The 15,626-nt window shown below is 55.6% G+C and overlaps 1 protein-coding gene across 2 annotated transcripts; it reads right to left on the bottom strand.

Moving 5' to 3' along the window:
- Window positions 1–1,759: 1,759 nt before the first annotated feature.
- Window positions 1,760–15,621, bottom strand: Cope (coat protein complex I subunit epsilon). 2 transcript variants are annotated; one of them, XR_013045258.1, is made up of 11 exons: window positions 15,326–15,499; window positions 11,850–11,912; window positions 10,347–10,447; window positions 9,496–9,648; window positions 8,365–8,418; window positions 7,872–7,953; window positions 5,830–5,985; window positions 3,112–3,180; window positions 2,167–2,241; window positions 1,954–2,076; window positions 1,760–1,802 (listed from the first exon to the last, which is right to left on the bottom strand). XR_013045258.1 is itself a non-coding variant. In XM_076553077.1 (10 exons), the coding sequence occupies exons 1-10, from the start codon at window positions 15,449–15,451 to the stop codon at window positions 2,029–2,031; spliced, it is 927 nt and encodes a 308-aa protein (XP_076409192.1). In that variant the 5' UTR covers window positions 15,452–15,621; the 3' UTR covers window positions 1,760–2,028. The 2 variants fall into 2 exon arrangements, 1 of the variants encoding a protein (XP_076409192.1); XM_076553077.1 differs by having other exon boundaries at window positions 1,760–2,076; window positions 15,326–15,621.
- Window positions 15,622–15,626: the final 5 nt, after the last annotated feature.

The following is a 15,626-nucleotide window of genomic DNA, read 5'->3' as shown; positions in this document are numbered from 1 at the left end:
CCTCTACTTAGAAACGTTGATGGGTATGTGTGTGCGCGCGCATCTGTCACGCGTCTAGGTGCCCACGGGGTCTAGAAGGTGTGGAGTACCCTGGGGATGAAGTTCCAGGCTGTTGTGGGCTGGATGGACATAGTTGTTGGGATCAGAACTCCAGTCCTCTGCAAGAGCAGTGTGTGCTCTTAACCACCAACCCATCTCTCCAGCCCCCACTATTATTGTTTCAAAAGATTTAGTCCTAGGGCTGGGCACTGGTGGTGCACACCCTTAATCCCAGCACTTGGGAGGCAGATCTCTGTGAGTTCAAGGCCAGCCTGGTCTACAGAGCAAGATCTAGTCCTTTTGTGTGTTCTGCCTGCCTGGTGCCCAGAGGCCAGAAGAGGGCATCAGATCCCCTGGAACATGTTGGGAACTGAACCTGGGTCCTCAGCAAGAGCAGCCAGTGCTCTTAACCACTGACCCACCTTTCCAGCCCCTGCTGTTTTTGGAAGCAGGGTCTCTCACTGACGTAGGGCTCATTGATCTAGCTAGACCAGGTGGCCAACGAGCCCTAAGGAGGGAACCTTCTCCCACTACAGACACCTCTGCTACTGGCCACAGGTGCTGGGGATCCAAACTCAGGCTCGCACGCTTTTGGGAAGGCACTTGACTGAGCCATCTCACAGCCCGTTGAGACAGTGCAGAGATACAGCTGAGGCTGGCCCTGAACTCCTGCTCCCGTCCCCCTAGGAGTGCCCAAATGACAGGGGACCACAGCACTCTGTTCTTGACCAGACCTATGTGGGACAGGGGTTCCTTCACTTGTCACGGAGTTGTCAGGTGACAGGCCAGGGCTGGGCCTTCCCAGTCCCTCCTGGCAATCTCTGGGCCATCTGGCGCACCCGGCGCCTATCTGTAAGGGAAGAAGCCTGCTCAGACTAAGTTTCTTCTTGGCCTGGGACCAGGGTTCCTGGGCACAGACAAGTGTGCCCAGGCTCAGTGCTAAGGCTGCTGGACCCTAATGGAGCCCATGCTGAGTCAATAATGATGCCCGGCCCCTCCTGTCACAGGGCCAGGTATCTGTGGATGCTTTTCAGTGGCATCTGAGGTGGTGTGTCAGGTGGCTACCTACCGCCAAGGCAGATGAGACACCAGACTGAAAACCAAGTATCTTACCTCCTCTCCAGCAGGTAAGCTGAGGTCACAAGGAGCCCAGGGCCAGCTCAGGGGTCTGTTTTTTGCCACTGGAATGTGTATCCTCTAGAGTCTAGCATGATGGCACACAGCCCAAGAGACCTGCCTGACCCCCAGCCCTAATTAGCCCTCCTCCTTCCTGTCCAGCTGGATCCTACCTGTCCAGGGGCTCCTCACTATAGGTAAGACTCTGGTAAGCAGGGCCCAGCATGGTTGGTCTCAATCTTGGTGACAACCATACCAGTGACCCTGTGTCCATCATGCTGTGCACAGTGGCAGGCCCGATAGGCCCTAAGAGCCTCAGTTTGATCCTCAACATCTGTCATGATGGGTGCCTGATGGGCCAGGGGAAGGCTAGGGACCACGGTGGGGTAAGTGCAGCCTGGAGTGAAGTGGGACCCTGGGACTCCTCCCTCCCAAGTCCTGGCCCCACACTCCTATCAAGAGTGGCGGAGTGAGTGCTGGGTAGGTATCAGGCAGAGAAGACGGACAGGCTTTACTGGAGTGAAGTGGGACCCCGGGACCCCTCCCTCCCAAGTCCTGGCCCCACACTCCTATCAAGAGTGGCGGAGTGAGTGCTGGGTAGGTATCAGGCAGAGAAGACGGACAGGCTTTACTGGCAGACAAGGAAGTGAGGTGACATCCAGAACAGCTGGGGTCACAGGGGTGACATCCAGAACAGCTGGGGTCACAGGGGTGACATCCAGAACAGCTGGGGTCACAGGGGTGACATCCAGAACAGCTGGGGTCACAGGGGTGACATCCAGAACAGCTGGGGTCACCAGGGGTGACATCCAGAACAGCTGGGGTCACAGGGGTGACATCCAGAACAGCTGGGGTCACAGGGGCATCTCCACCTCAGGCGCTGGGCGCATACTGCCGTGCAAGGCGATCGAAGTCGTTCTCCTGCGGTGGGAGATCAGATGCCACGCATGAGACCGCACAGCCTTCTCCCGTCAGGACGTTCCCCACCCCTAGGAGAGCCGCTCTGCTCACCTTGGCCTGGTACTCCTTGATGAAGGGGTGGGTCCTGTGCGCATCCTTCAGCTGCGACAGGTATCGGTTTGTCACCTGAGCAGTGTCGAGTGGGAGGAGTTAGCCAGATACGCAGAGCCAAAAGCCACTCTGCCCTGTAGAGCGGGGTAGGGGCAAGGGAGGCTCTGACTCCCACCCCCCAACCTAGACTGGGCTAGCCTCAGGTGTGGAGCAGAGCCCAGGGAGGGAGTGACCACGATGGGGTGGGTCCCACCGAGGAGACGGGCTCACGAGGCACTGAGCTAACGTGTCCTACATTCTAGAGCAGTGGTTCTCAACCCCCCTAATGCTGCCACCCCTTAATGTGCTCCTGCTATGGCGACCCCAATCCATTGCTACTTCGTAACTGTAATTTTGTTACTGTTATGAATCATAATGAAAATATCTGCTATGTGACCTGTGAAAGGGTTGTTCAGGGGGCTGGAGAGACGGCTCAGCGGTTAGAGCACTGCCTGCTCTTCCAGAGGTCCTGAGTTCAATTCCCAGCCATCACATGGTGGCTCCCAACCATCTCTAGTGGGTTCTGATGCCCTCTTCAGGCATTAAGTTGTACGTGCAGACAGAGCATGCATACATGAATAATAATTTTTTTTTCTTTTTTTAAAGAAAAGAAAGGGTTGTTTAGCCACTAAGGGGTCACGACCCATAGGGTGAGAACCAACACTCTAGGCTATAGACCCAAGATGGCTCTAGTCCAGCCCTGACCACTCAGCCCTGAGACAGGACAGCTGTCTATCCTCAGCTGGGACAGCAAACAGATGCAGATGGCTCTATGCAGAAAGCTGGTGCAACCTCCTCTTTCCCCTCAGATGAGGCCGCTGGACGGTGCCTCCCTGGTCTCTCCTGTCCTGCTGCTGTCCCCACCGCCACCCTGAAGGGGCTGAGGCCTGTCGTGCTACAGCCTACCTCAGGAGGCTTGCCTAGGTGCTGGGACAGTACAATGAGGTTGATGAGGGTCTCGGGGTGGCCGCTGTCCTGTAAACAGATGGGGGACAGGCAGTCAGCAAACCCAGCCCTGAATCCACAGACCAACATCTGTCTGGCGCCAGAGAGCAGTCAGCCCAAGCCACTATGGGGAAGACGGGGTGGGGCCGAGCTGTCCCAGAGTCCTTCCCACGCACTCCGGCTCGGCCTAGCCCGAGTCTACTCTCCCAGCTTTGGGGGCACCAAGTTTACTTGCACCCCATGAGGCTGCTGGTTAACTGTCCTCCCCAACAATTATATCACCAGCCTTCTCCATCTGGGCAGGGATGGGAGGCCAGCTCAGGGGAGGGACTGGGGCGGGGGGAAACAGACAGGATCTAACCAGATGCCAAGTTCTCCAACAGTGCACCTGTGCCTAAAAATCCCCAAAGCCAGCCGGGCACGGTGGCACATGTCTTCAATCCCAGCACTCGGAAGGCAGAGGCAGGTGGATCTCTGTGAGCTTGAGACCAGCCATCCTTGTGTGCACAAGGCCCTGGAGTCCAACTTAAACAATGTGTGGAACAAACCAAAGACAAACAATCCCTGAGGACACACACCCATGGCTAGAAACCCAGTTCTGTCTCCAGAGCCAGGGGGAGAGTCTGGGTCCCCAAGAAGCTGAGTTTGCAAAATGCCATCAGCTAGAGGAGGACTGGAAACACTGCTGCTCTGGACACAGAGGCAGAGGCTTCCCTAGCGAGGGCCAGGACCACAAAACAGGACAAGAGCAGAAGCGCTCCTGTTCTGTACTCCAGGCAGGAGATGGAGTGCCCGGAGGGCTGACTATGGAGACACTGCCCTGTAAGGAGTGTTATAGTAACAGTCACACACTGTCTGGGCTCACTGACTATGGAGACACTGCCGTGTAAGGAGTGTTATAGTAACAGTCACACTGTCTGGGCTCACTGACTATGGAGACACTGCCGTGTAAGGAGTGTTATAGTAACAGTCACACTGTCTGGGCTCACTGACTATGGAGACACTGCCCTGTAAGGAGTGTTATAGGAACAGGCACACACTGTCTGGGCTCACTGACTATGGAGACACTGCCATGTGAGGAGTGTTATAGGAACAGTCACACACTGTCTGGGCTCACTGACTATGGAGACACTGCCGTGTGAGGAGTGTTATAGGAACAGTCACACACTGTCTGGGCTCACTGACTATGGAGACACTGCCGTGTGAGGAGTGTTATAGGAACAGTCACACACTGTCTGGGCTCACTGACTATGGAGACACTGCCCTGTAAGGAGTGTTATAGGAACAGGCACACACTGTCTGGGCTCACTGACTATGGAGACACTGCCGTGTAAGGAGTGTTATAGGAACAGGCACACACTGTCTGGGCTCACTGACTATGGAGACACTGCCGTGTAAGGAGTGTTATAGGAACAGGCACACACTGTCTGGGCTCACTGACTATGGAGACACTGCCATGTGAGGAGTGTTATAGGAACAGTCACACACTGTCTGGGCTCACTGAGAAGCTGGCTCCAGGAGTGGGACCGTCCTTTACCTCCACTTTAGACCCACAGATGTTTGTGATGTGTCCTCTGAGAACTCTCGTCTGAGCATGGCCAGTCCCCCAACTCTGTGACAGGAGAGAAAGCAGCCCGAGAATAAAAACGCTGTGTCCTGTGACCACCACTTCTAACAGCTGCCGTTAGTGAGGTCCCGGACAGCCAGGACTGCTCAGTGAAATCTTGTCTCAACAAAACCAAACCAAACCAACCAAACCCAGCCTGGTCTACAGAGTGAGATCCAGGACAGGCTCCAAAGCTACAGAGAAACGCTGTCTTGAACTCCCGCCCCCACACACACAAAAAAAAGCTACCCAAAGCCTGTGGCCACAAAGGCACCTGCTGACCTCAGGTGAGGCAGGAGCCCAGCACCCACACTGTCTTAACGGGAGATCTGGATCTGGTACAGCCAGTCTGTGAGCAGACCCCCTGTGGGTGCTCACTCTACACATGACCTTCTTGGTTTTAGTTTCTAGCCATGTGAAACAGAATCTTAGTATGTAGCCCAGGCTGGCCTCCAACTGACAATCCTCCTGTTGCAGACCGCTGAGTGCGGTGCTGACAGGACGTCCTCCACACCCAGTCCTTCCTCTCCCATCTCAGAACCTCGTGCGTAAGAGGCTCTGACAGCCGTGTCCTACCGAGGACGGCCCAGCGGTGCCTGAGCCCAAACCCCTGGGCCCTCAATCTACTGTGAGGAGGTCTCTTTTAATTTTGTTTTGTTTGTTTTCCAAGACAGGTTTCTGTGTGCAGTCCTGGCTGTCCTGGCACTCACTTTGTAGACCACACTAGCCTCAAACTCAGAGATCCACCTGCCGCTACTTTCTGAGTGCTAGAATTAAAGGCGTGCGCCACCACCGCCCAGCTCTGCCTCTTTAATTTCAAGTAAGGCACGTCACCCCAGCACCTGGACGCCGAGGAACAAGGATTGCCAGGGTTGGAAAAGCTCCCACGTGAGCTAGGTGAAGCATCACCCTGCAGACCCCCAGCAGGCAGCAGAGGGCAGTGGGTCTGGAGAGCGTGTTGTGGAACCCACGGCTGATTCAGTCTCATGAGCAGCTGTGACTGGTTCTCACTTGTCTGGGTACAGGAGTGACGGTGTGGGATGACCTAGGCAGTCCTGGCACGCCCCACCCACCTTGTCCAGGGCCTCCTGCAGCACGCCCTCCGCGGTCTCCCAGCGGCCCTGGGCCGAGTGGCAGGCTGCCTGGCCATTGAGCAGCAGCAGCGTGGGCGAGCACTTGTCGGCCAGCTCCTGGAAGATGTAGTAAGCTTCCTGCAGCTTCTCTCCACCCTGTGGGGACAACGGTGTCACTGCTGGTCATCTGCATGCTCCCTCCCTGTATAGAGGGGAGTGCACACGCTTACACACTGCCCAGCTCCAACCACTGCTGGAGGCTGTGCCAAGGGTTTCCAGGGGTGTGGTGTACGTGCTGGGACCACAGGGACACAAGACCTGTGACAATCAGGCCAGAGCTGTCCCTGCTCATCACAGTCTAACACTAGGGGAGGGGGATGTGAAACTGGAACTCAGCCGGGTGTGCAGACAGATCCTCAGGAAGCTGAAGTGAGGGTTCAAGGGTGACCTAGGATGCAGGGACACGGGCCTGTCACTCCAGCTCCCGAGGCCAGTCGTAGGCCAGACTTCCAGCCCGGGGCTGGTGAGACGGTTCAGCAGGTGAAGGTGCTGCTGCCACACCTAAAGACCAGGATTTCATCTCCCTGTGCACATGCGCCACCACAAACACACGTAAGTGAACACAGCCCAAGCCCTGCCTGCCTACAGGGTAAACTCAGGGCCATCATGAGCAACCCACCCTTATGAAGCCCTGTCTCAAAGCAAAAGTGCAAATTTTTGTTCTTTTTTCAAGACAGTGTTTCTCTCTGTGGTTCTGGCTGTCCTGAACTCACTCTGTAGACCAGGCTGGCCTCAAACTCACAGGGATCCACCTGCCTCTGCCTCTGCTGAGATTAAAGGCGTGTGCCACCACCGCCTAGCGCTTGCTACTCTTTAAAAGGACCCAACCCAGCACCCACTGGGTGCCTTACTACTACTACCTGTACTACTATCCCTCTTAACTGTGAGGGATCTGACACCCTCATGTGGCCTCTTCGGGCACTGCAAATGTATGCACACACATGGACATAGCTAAGAACAAATCTACTTTTTAAAAGGGACAGGGAGGCTGCAGAGATGGCTCAGAGGTTAAAAGTACTGGCTGCTCTTCCAGAGGTCCTGAGTTCAATTCCCAGCAACCACATGGTGCCCTCTTCTGGCCTGCAAGCATACATGCAGACAGAACATTGTATACAAATAAATAAATTTTTGGCCAGGTGCACACCTTTAATCCCAGCCACTCGGGATCTCTGTGAGTTTGAGGCCAGCCTAATCTAGAGAACAAGTTCCAGGATAGGCTCTAAAGCTACACAACAAAACCCTGCCTTGAAAAACCTAAACAAACAAACAAACAAACAAACAAACAAATGAGATGGATCAGGCATGGGAAGTGTGCCTGTATCTCAGTTCAAAACCATCCCCAACTACAAAGCCAATTTGATGCTAGCCTGGGCTGGGCTATGTGAAACTTGTGTTTAAAACACAGCAAAAACACAAAATCCCTCAAAGCTAAATTTAATTAAAAATAAATACAATACAGCTGGGGTGGAGCACAGTGGCAGAGTACTCGCCAAGCCCGAGTAAGGCCCCGGGTTTCATGCCAGGTCCAGAAAAAAAGAAAAAGACAAACAAACAAACCAACAAAACAAAACCTCCAAACTGAAAATAAATAAGCCAACTTCCAGAAAGCTAGACTGGGGTCTTCTCCACCCAGGAGGAGGGCTGTGTGGGGCCCGAGGCCTGGGTCCCCTTGTAAAGGCTTATGGACAAAAGAGCTCAGGAAAGGAGGTCAAAGCCAGGAACCGGAACAGGGCAGCTGCCAGGAGGCGGGCAGTGTGGGCTGAGGATGCCCAGCCTGTCACCGTTCAGTTCAAGGAGCCCCGAGAGCAGAGCAAAGCTGCCCCAAACTCAGGACCTGGAGGGCAGGCCAGCTGCCCAGCCTGGACCACTTCCTCCAGTGTCCACAGGCTCGGCCACCAGGCTGCGGGTGGGGCAGGGCGAACGGAGACGTAGCCCCACGAGTGACGCTTCAGTCCCCAGCCCCCAACGCCTGTGGAGCTTACCAGAGCCAGGTTGACCCAGGCCGTGGCTAGCTGGGTGAGGGTGGCATCCTCATCTTGGTCCTGCATTCTCTTCAGCTCCTTCCTAGGGCACAGGAGACAAGGGGCTGAGTGGCCTGGGGACAGACCCTCCACACTCCTCCTCTGTATCTGGCTGACATGAGTAGACATGGCTGGCCCACCTGCTGCCCACATGGTGAGGAATCTAGAGAGATGCTCAGCTGTGCAGCGCCAGGGTAAGCTCCACATTTCCTGCATGCTCGAGAGCTGATACTCCACCCCCAGACACCATCAAGAGCTGTGACAGGGCAGCCTCCACCCACAGCTCAGCTTTACAGAGGAAACAGGCAGAGCTACCCATTCCCTCGTCCCCAGCACAGGACTCGGGAGAGGCTAGGTAAAGGGCAGTGTGTCACTTGTGTGGAACAGAAATAAGGAGCCGCCTCAGGGAAGCTGAGGCTGAGGTCCGGGCACTGTGGTCCCAGCTGTGACTCACCGGGCTAGGTCCAGCCTGTCCAGCTTGAGGAGGATCTGAATTGTCATGGCCGTGCTGCGGACAGGGCAGAGACAGAGTGGTCAGCTGGCGTCTGGGCTTGCCAAGAGGAACACCCCCACTTTGCCAGGGAGCTCACAGGGACCTGGGGTCTCCCTGGGGCTCTGTAGGGGCCAGACTTGTGGGTAGAAAACCTGCTAGCTGCACTTCCAGGGTGAGCAGAGGGTCCGGACCTGCCCCTGTGTCTGTGTGGGGTGACTGCATGAGGCACCGCCGACGCCAGCCCTAGGACACCTTCCCCAGCCCCTCATCAGCCTCCCTCCCAGTGACCCGTGGCCACTTGCCCCTTGTTTTCCCTCTAGCCAGGAGTCAGCTCCAGGCCCAGCAGTTGCCAGCTCCGTCCTTTTCTCCTATTTCCTTTTTCTCCATTTCCAGGATGGACCCTTTGGTCATTTGCCCTTGTCTTTCCGACAGGACTCCATGGAGCCTAAGCTAGACTCGAATTTGAGAAGAGCTGGGGATGCCCTTGAACTTCAGATCCTCCTCCTTCTACCTCCCAGGGCGGGGAGGACAGGCAAATGCCCTCGCCTCCTCACCCAGCTAGGGACAAGCTCTCTCACTGTTGCCCAGGCTAGCCTCAAACCCTTGATGCATCCGAGAGATGGTTCAGAGGGTGAGCACTTGTTACTGAGCCCAGTGACCTGAGTTTGGTCCCCAGGACCCATACGGTGAAAAAAACCAACTCCCACAAGTTGTCCACTGGTCTACAACACACACATGCACTGTGGTACATGTAACTTGTCCCCAAATAAATATATGTAGAGACAAAAAGCCTTGATCCAGCTCCCTCAGCTTTCTAGGAGCTGGGATTTTAGGTCTATACCTGGCCTGCTTGTCTTTATTTCTTGTTTTTGTTTTCACAATCATACCTGTATATAACATGTTTTGACTGTTCCCCCTACCCTCCCTGTGGGCTCCTTCAGCTCAGCCCCGCCTCGCTCTTTTCTCTGTATTTTATCTGTGTGTGTGTGTGTGTGTGTGTGTGTGTGTGTGTGTGTGTGTATGCGTGTGTGCGTGTAGCGATCAGAAAACAACTTATGGGAGTCAAGGCTAGCCTGGGCTCCAGGCACTCACCACTCGAGGCTGTCACCCTGGTGCAGGGTGCGCAGGGCTGCATCCGGATTCTGGTCATGGAAGTAGACAGAGGCAGCCATCAGCAGGAAGGTGGTATTAGTCACATCCACACTCCTGCTCATCTCACGGTCCAGCTCCACCACGATGGCATCCCTGTGAGATGTGGCTGCTCAGTGAGGCTAAGGCAGGAATCGGCCTTAGCCCTGTGACTGTGAGGGATCCCATTCTTCAGGAGCACAGAGAAGGTATGTCAGCCCAGGGGTGCATGCCAACGAGCAGCAGAGTGCCAGGCCCATCTCTGCAGAGTGCCAGGCCACCCTAACCTGCCACACCAGTGTCCAGCCTTCGATGTCTGAGCCATGCATTCTCATGTAGATGGCAAAACCGGTTGAGAGAAGTGGGCGTGGGCACCCCAGGCCTGCTGGGGAGGCTGCATATGACAGCTGAGAAACTGAATCACTGTTGTCAACTCTGGGGACTGGGAATCCCAAAGGCCTCTGTGCCAGGAACTTGCCAACATGGGTAGGCCTGGGTGCTGGTGAAGCAGGCAGGGCAGACTCCGCCTTGGGTGTGGCCAGCATGGCTGTAGGAAGGGACAGTACTCTTGGGGCGTCTGAGGCCCGGGACAGGGCTTAGTGAACTGTTCTCAGGGTCCCCATGCCCTTCTCCATGCTAGGAATGCAAGCCAAGGCCACGGGCAGCTCAGCATTCCACATGCAGTCAAGCCCCCGCCCTGCAAAGGGCTCTACAGCAGGTGAGGGGAGTGGAGACGCCAGGAAGTGAAGGGTGGGGAGAAGGGGTCCTCCCTCTGTGGCTGGAGCAGACCCTGGACCTGCCCCAGCCAGGCTCACCTCCGGTTCTCTGTGGCAAGGTAGTCAGCAAACATGCGCACAGCCTGGAGCTCTGGGGCCGAGGAGGGCTTGATCTCGTCCAGGACCACGCCATACTTCCTCTACAGGCACAAGTGCACATCAGTCCTTCCCACCCGCCACCAGCACTGCCAACCCACTGCCCACACCAGGACACGGTCACAAGTGCACATCAGTCCCTCCCACCCGCCACCAGCACTGCCAACCCACTGCCCACACCAGGACACGGTCACAAGTGCACATCAGTCCCTCCCACCCGCCACCAGCACTGCCAACACACTGCCCACACCAGGACACGGTCACAAGTGCACATCAGTCCTTCCCACCCGCCCCCAGCATGGCCAACACACTGCCCACACCAGGACACGGTCACAAGTGCACATCAGTCCTTCCCACCCGCCCCAGCACTGACAACCCACTGCCCACACCGGGACACGGTCACCTGCTCCAACAGCAGGAAGCAAGGTTGCCAGGTGTGCCTTCCCTGTCACCCCACGTCCACTGTAGCTGGGTGATGATGCTGGCAGTGTGGGGACAGCAGTGCCCTGCCTCCCTCACCTCCTGGATTCCTCCTGACGCCTAGGCCTTCTGGAGCCACCCTGTCCCTTGCTGTGGTATTTCTCACCCAGGCTGCTCTCAGACTTGCAGAAATCCCCCTGCCTCAGCCTTCCAAGTACCAGAGATATGTCACCACACCCTGCTGGAGTCACACCCAGCTTTTCCTTGACATACACAGGAGTGTGGGATAGGATCATGTGCTGAGGCAGGGGGATTTCTGTCTGCCAAGTACCACTCTTGGGCACCTGAGCCCCGCCCTGGGCCAGAGTGAAGAAGAGCTTTTCAGAGATGAGTAGAAATATGTATTTTTGAGCAGGGTCTTGCTGTGTAGCCCAGGCTAACCTCAAACCTGAGCTCCTGCCTCTGCCTCCAAAGTGCTGGGGTGACAGGTCTGTGCCACCCTACATAGCTCGGGGTTGCTTTTAGAATGTGAAAACACACCTCACTGGGTTCTTTGTTTGTTTGTTTTTTTTCCAAGACAGGGTTTCTCTATGTAGTTTTGGTGCCTTTCCTGGACCTCGCTCTGTAGACCAGGCTGGCCTCGAACTCACAGAGATCCTCCTGCCTCTGCCTCCCCAGTGCTGGGATTAAAGATGTGCGCCACCACCGCCTGGCCTACACCTCACTGTTTTATGGGGGTAATGACGAAGCCAAGCATAGTGGCACACGGGAGGAGGAGAGAGGAGGAGCAAGGTCATCCTGGGCTACAGAGTGAGTTCAAGGCCAGCCTGGGCTATGTGAGATGACCGCCAAGCCTGTGACCTGAGTTCAATTCTTGGGACCCACACAAAGGAAGGAGAGAATGGAGTGCATCAGACCGTCCCCGACCACACACACCATCCCTCCCCATGACTAAGAACCCTGACAGGCCCCTGGCCTGGCTGCCCACAGCAGCTTTCCTGCCGAGTGTTTTGTGCCCACACTGACCTGTGCAATGTACGCTCTGTACAGGAAGACATCCCTCTCGACTTCTCTCTCGGGACTGGACAGCTGTGGGGAGATGGGCAGAGTGAGGTGGACGGGCTGCTGGGCAGCTTCAGGGTGCACCCAGTCTAAATAGCTCTGGGCCTCAGCTGGAATCCAGGAGACCCAGAATCCCACGAGAGCCTCCAGAGGGCTCACAGTATGAAAAACCCGCTGTCTCAAAAACTGTGAGCTGGAGGCTGGACCACCATACCAAGTGTCACGGAGCGCAGTACCCTACAGCGGCATCAGCACTGTGGGCTCCAGCCCCGCTGGGTGCTGACAAGCCCTGCTCACAGCTCAGACGGGCTTTGATTTTACCACTGGGGGAGGTTTTTGGTATCAAATGTAGCTGAGAACAATCTTGAATGTTGGCTCTTCCTGCTTCTGCCTCCTGCATACCGGGATGACAGGTGTGCAGCACCATGCCTGTTAAATGAACGACTCTCAAAGGACCCTCAGAGAAGGGCGCCGTCAAAGATGGCCAGCCTGGGGCCCTGAGTCATCCTCGGTAAGACACCAATGCTGGCTCTTGGTGTCTTCAAGGTGGCGGACCTGTGGCCACCCTCCAGTGTCTGCTGCCCAGCTTCACTGCCTTTCAGGGACAAGGCCCCCAGGACCCCGAAGCAGGAAGTGTGAGGACAGGATGGCCTGCAGACCTGGCTGGTAGGAGATGCCAAGCGGGAGGATTTCCATTATCTCAAGATCAGCCTGGACTCTGAACACAGTGAGACTTTGCTGGGAACAGAGTTCAGGCCTGGGCTGGAGATGGCTCAGCAGTTAAGAGCACTGGCCGCTCTTCCAGAGGACTGGGGTTCAACTCCCAGCACCCACTTGGCAGTTAACAACTGTCTCTAACTCCAAGATCTAACACCCTAACACAGACATACCAATTCAAATGAAATAAGAGTAAATATATATATATTTTAAGAAGAGTTCAGGCCTTCCCAGCATCCCTCAAAGCCTGCAGAGCGGACTGTGAAGGAGACAGAGGCTTTGGAAGGAGTGAGGCAGTTGAGAGCTGCTGCTCATCTGAAGCTCAAGGCCTGTGTGTTCTACAGCAAGGGGGTGGCTGAATGAACCCCAGAGGAATGGGCTGAGGAGCCTCAAAATGACAGAGATGTTGAGTGTGTGCAGGCCTTGGATTCTATCCCCAGCACTTCAAGAGATGGAGGAAGACAGACAGACAGAAACAAAGACACAGGCAGGGAGACTAGACCCACCTACGATTTTGGCACACAGGCCAGGCCATTCCATGGTGAGTGGATACATACATTTATTTTAGACAAAGCCCAGGATGGCTTCTACTGATCCTCCTGCCTCAGCCTCTGGAGTAGCTGGGTCCACATACCCTGAGGGGTCCTAACTACAGTGCCCAGCAGCTCTCATGGGGCCTGAAGCTGACACAGGGAGAGCCTGCCTCGAGCCACCTACGATCCTAGTGCCTCCTGCTAGGAAGGAGCAGATGTGTGACGGGCCGCCTGTGGCCTGAGGTTCTGGAAGGGCTGCTGAAGGTGTCCTGAGAACTTAGAAAGGATGTGGCTGAACCACGAGACACCCTGAGGTCCCAGGTGGGACCTGGGATGGCTGGTGTCTAAGGCAGGGCTGTGGAGGGGACTGTGGTAGGTATGAAGAGGGAAGAGGTGACAGTGGTTAACATGAGCTATAGCAGTACCAGACAAGGACACACACAGAAGAAAAGAGCATCGGACAGGTCCATGAGAGCTGGGTGTCATCCAAAAACCCAAAGAGATAAGGACAGGAAGGAAGGAGTTCAGTATTCAGAGTGTCACTGAGGTAGCTTGCTGGCCAGTGACTGGTGACTTAACACACTAAACACTTATTGTCCCGAATTCCTAGAGTTCAGAGTCCAGAATCAGGAACGTAACCACACAAGTCCTCAAGAGCAGCAACACAGAGGGAAGTGATAGGAGAGGAAACAAAGGGGTTCTAAGGATGAGAGGACCCCACATCTGCTGTTCTGAGATGGAAGAAAGCCAGGGACTGGAGAGAACGTTCTAGAAGCTTAGGAAGTCAGCCAATGCATAATCACCGGGAAAGCTAGGAAGTAGAGAACCCCAACACGGCGGAGCCAACCAAGTCTGAGACATTAGCCTGGTAAGAATAACGCTGCAAGCGCTCTACCGGAGCCAGGCCCCCAGGCCTCACTGCCCCGAACCTGGAATGCCAGGCTGTTTTCACACTCAGAACAGCCAAGCCTAAGACCACCACTGTCCATAACACATCCTCCTGTCATTTCCTGACTGCCTGCTCTGCCCGTCACCAAGGCATTCTGTCAACTCTGCCTCCCAGAGCCCAGTGGAGCGGGCTGTGAAGGAATGAGTGACAGAGTGGCCGGGTCAAGAACAGCCCAGCTGTGCTCCTCTTTCATGAAAAGACAAGCCGGGCACGGTGAAAAAGGCCGGTCATCCCTGCATCTGGGAGGCCGAAGCAAGACTGCTGTTTTACAAACAATCAGGGCTGGGACTCGGTTGATGGAGCACTTGCCTCAGTGCTGTGGCTTCCATGTCCAGTACTGCATGACTGGGCACGGCTGGGTACAACTCTGATACCAGCGCTCTGGAGTGGAGGCAGGAGCATCAGGAATTCAGTGTTCTTCAGCAACATGGGGAGTTTGAGGACAGCCCTGGGCTAAAGGAGATCCTTTCTTCCTTTTATAACTCTATGGCATTTTTTTTTTCTTTTTGACGACGGGGTTGGGGGTGGGGAGGGGCACTTCAAGACAGGTTTCTCTGTGTACCCCTGGCTATCCTGGAACTCACTATGTAGACCAGGCAGACTTCAAACTCAGAGATCAGCTTGCCTCTGCGTCCTAAGGGTTGGGATTAAAGGTGTGTGCCACCATACCTGGCCTATTATTGCTTAAGATAGGGTTGCCATAGTACCCATGACTGGCCTAGAACCCCCTATGTAGATCAGGCTGGCCCTGAACTCACAAGTGCTGGGAGAGAAGATGTGCCTGGCTTTAGACATAAAAAAAACGAGGCAGTGGTGGCGCGCGCCTTTAATCCCAGCACTCGGGAAGCAGAGGGAGGCGGATCTTTGTGTTCGAGGCCAGCCTGGTCTACAGTGAGTTCCAGCCAGACATAAACAAAAAGAAACCCTGTGTCGGAAAAAAAAGGGGGGGGGGGGACACGAAACAGTAAAAGTTTTCAGGTGGAAGCAGTGGCGCGCACCGCCACCTGACTTAGGTCGGCCTAGGCTACAGAGTGAGGCCCTGTCAACCAACCGATACAGTTTTGGGAACTGGAAGCAGGGGTGCACGCCTGTCTGAAGGAGCAGGACTTCAAGGTCAGCCTCCGCTACACAGAATGTTCACAACAAGCCTCTGCTACTAGAGAAACCGCGGCCGCCCAGACGAGCGCAGCGCCGCCCAGACGAGCGCAGCGCCGCCGGAAGCAGCCTTGTCCGCCGCCCACCTTCACTCGCTGCGCCTCGTTGATGCACTGCTGGTAGCTGCCGATGTAGAAAGCGTTCTTCACGTCGAACAGCTCGTCTACCTCTCCGGAGCCGCCAGAAGCCGCGCCGGGCGCCGGGGGAGCCATGTCGCCACACCTACACCCAGCCCGCTTCCGGGGAGACACGTAGGCCGGAAGCAGGACTCCGCCGCCAGGAACTGTGGGAAACAGAGTCCTACCGGACCAATCGGCGGCATTGAAACTGGAGCCGCGTGATGCAAAGCCTCCTGGGAATTGTAGTTCGTATCTAGTCAACGAACAC

The sequence above is a fragment of the Peromyscus maniculatus genome, chromosome 17 (assembly GCF_049852395.1).
Source record: "Peromyscus maniculatus bairdii isolate BWxNUB_F1_BW_parent chromosome 17, HU_Pman_BW_mat_3.1, whole genome shotgun sequence".
Taxonomy (NCBI): Eukaryota; Metazoa; Chordata; class Mammalia; order Rodentia; family Cricetidae; genus Peromyscus; species Peromyscus maniculatus.
This window is presented reverse-complemented; position numbering and strand designations above follow the sequence as displayed.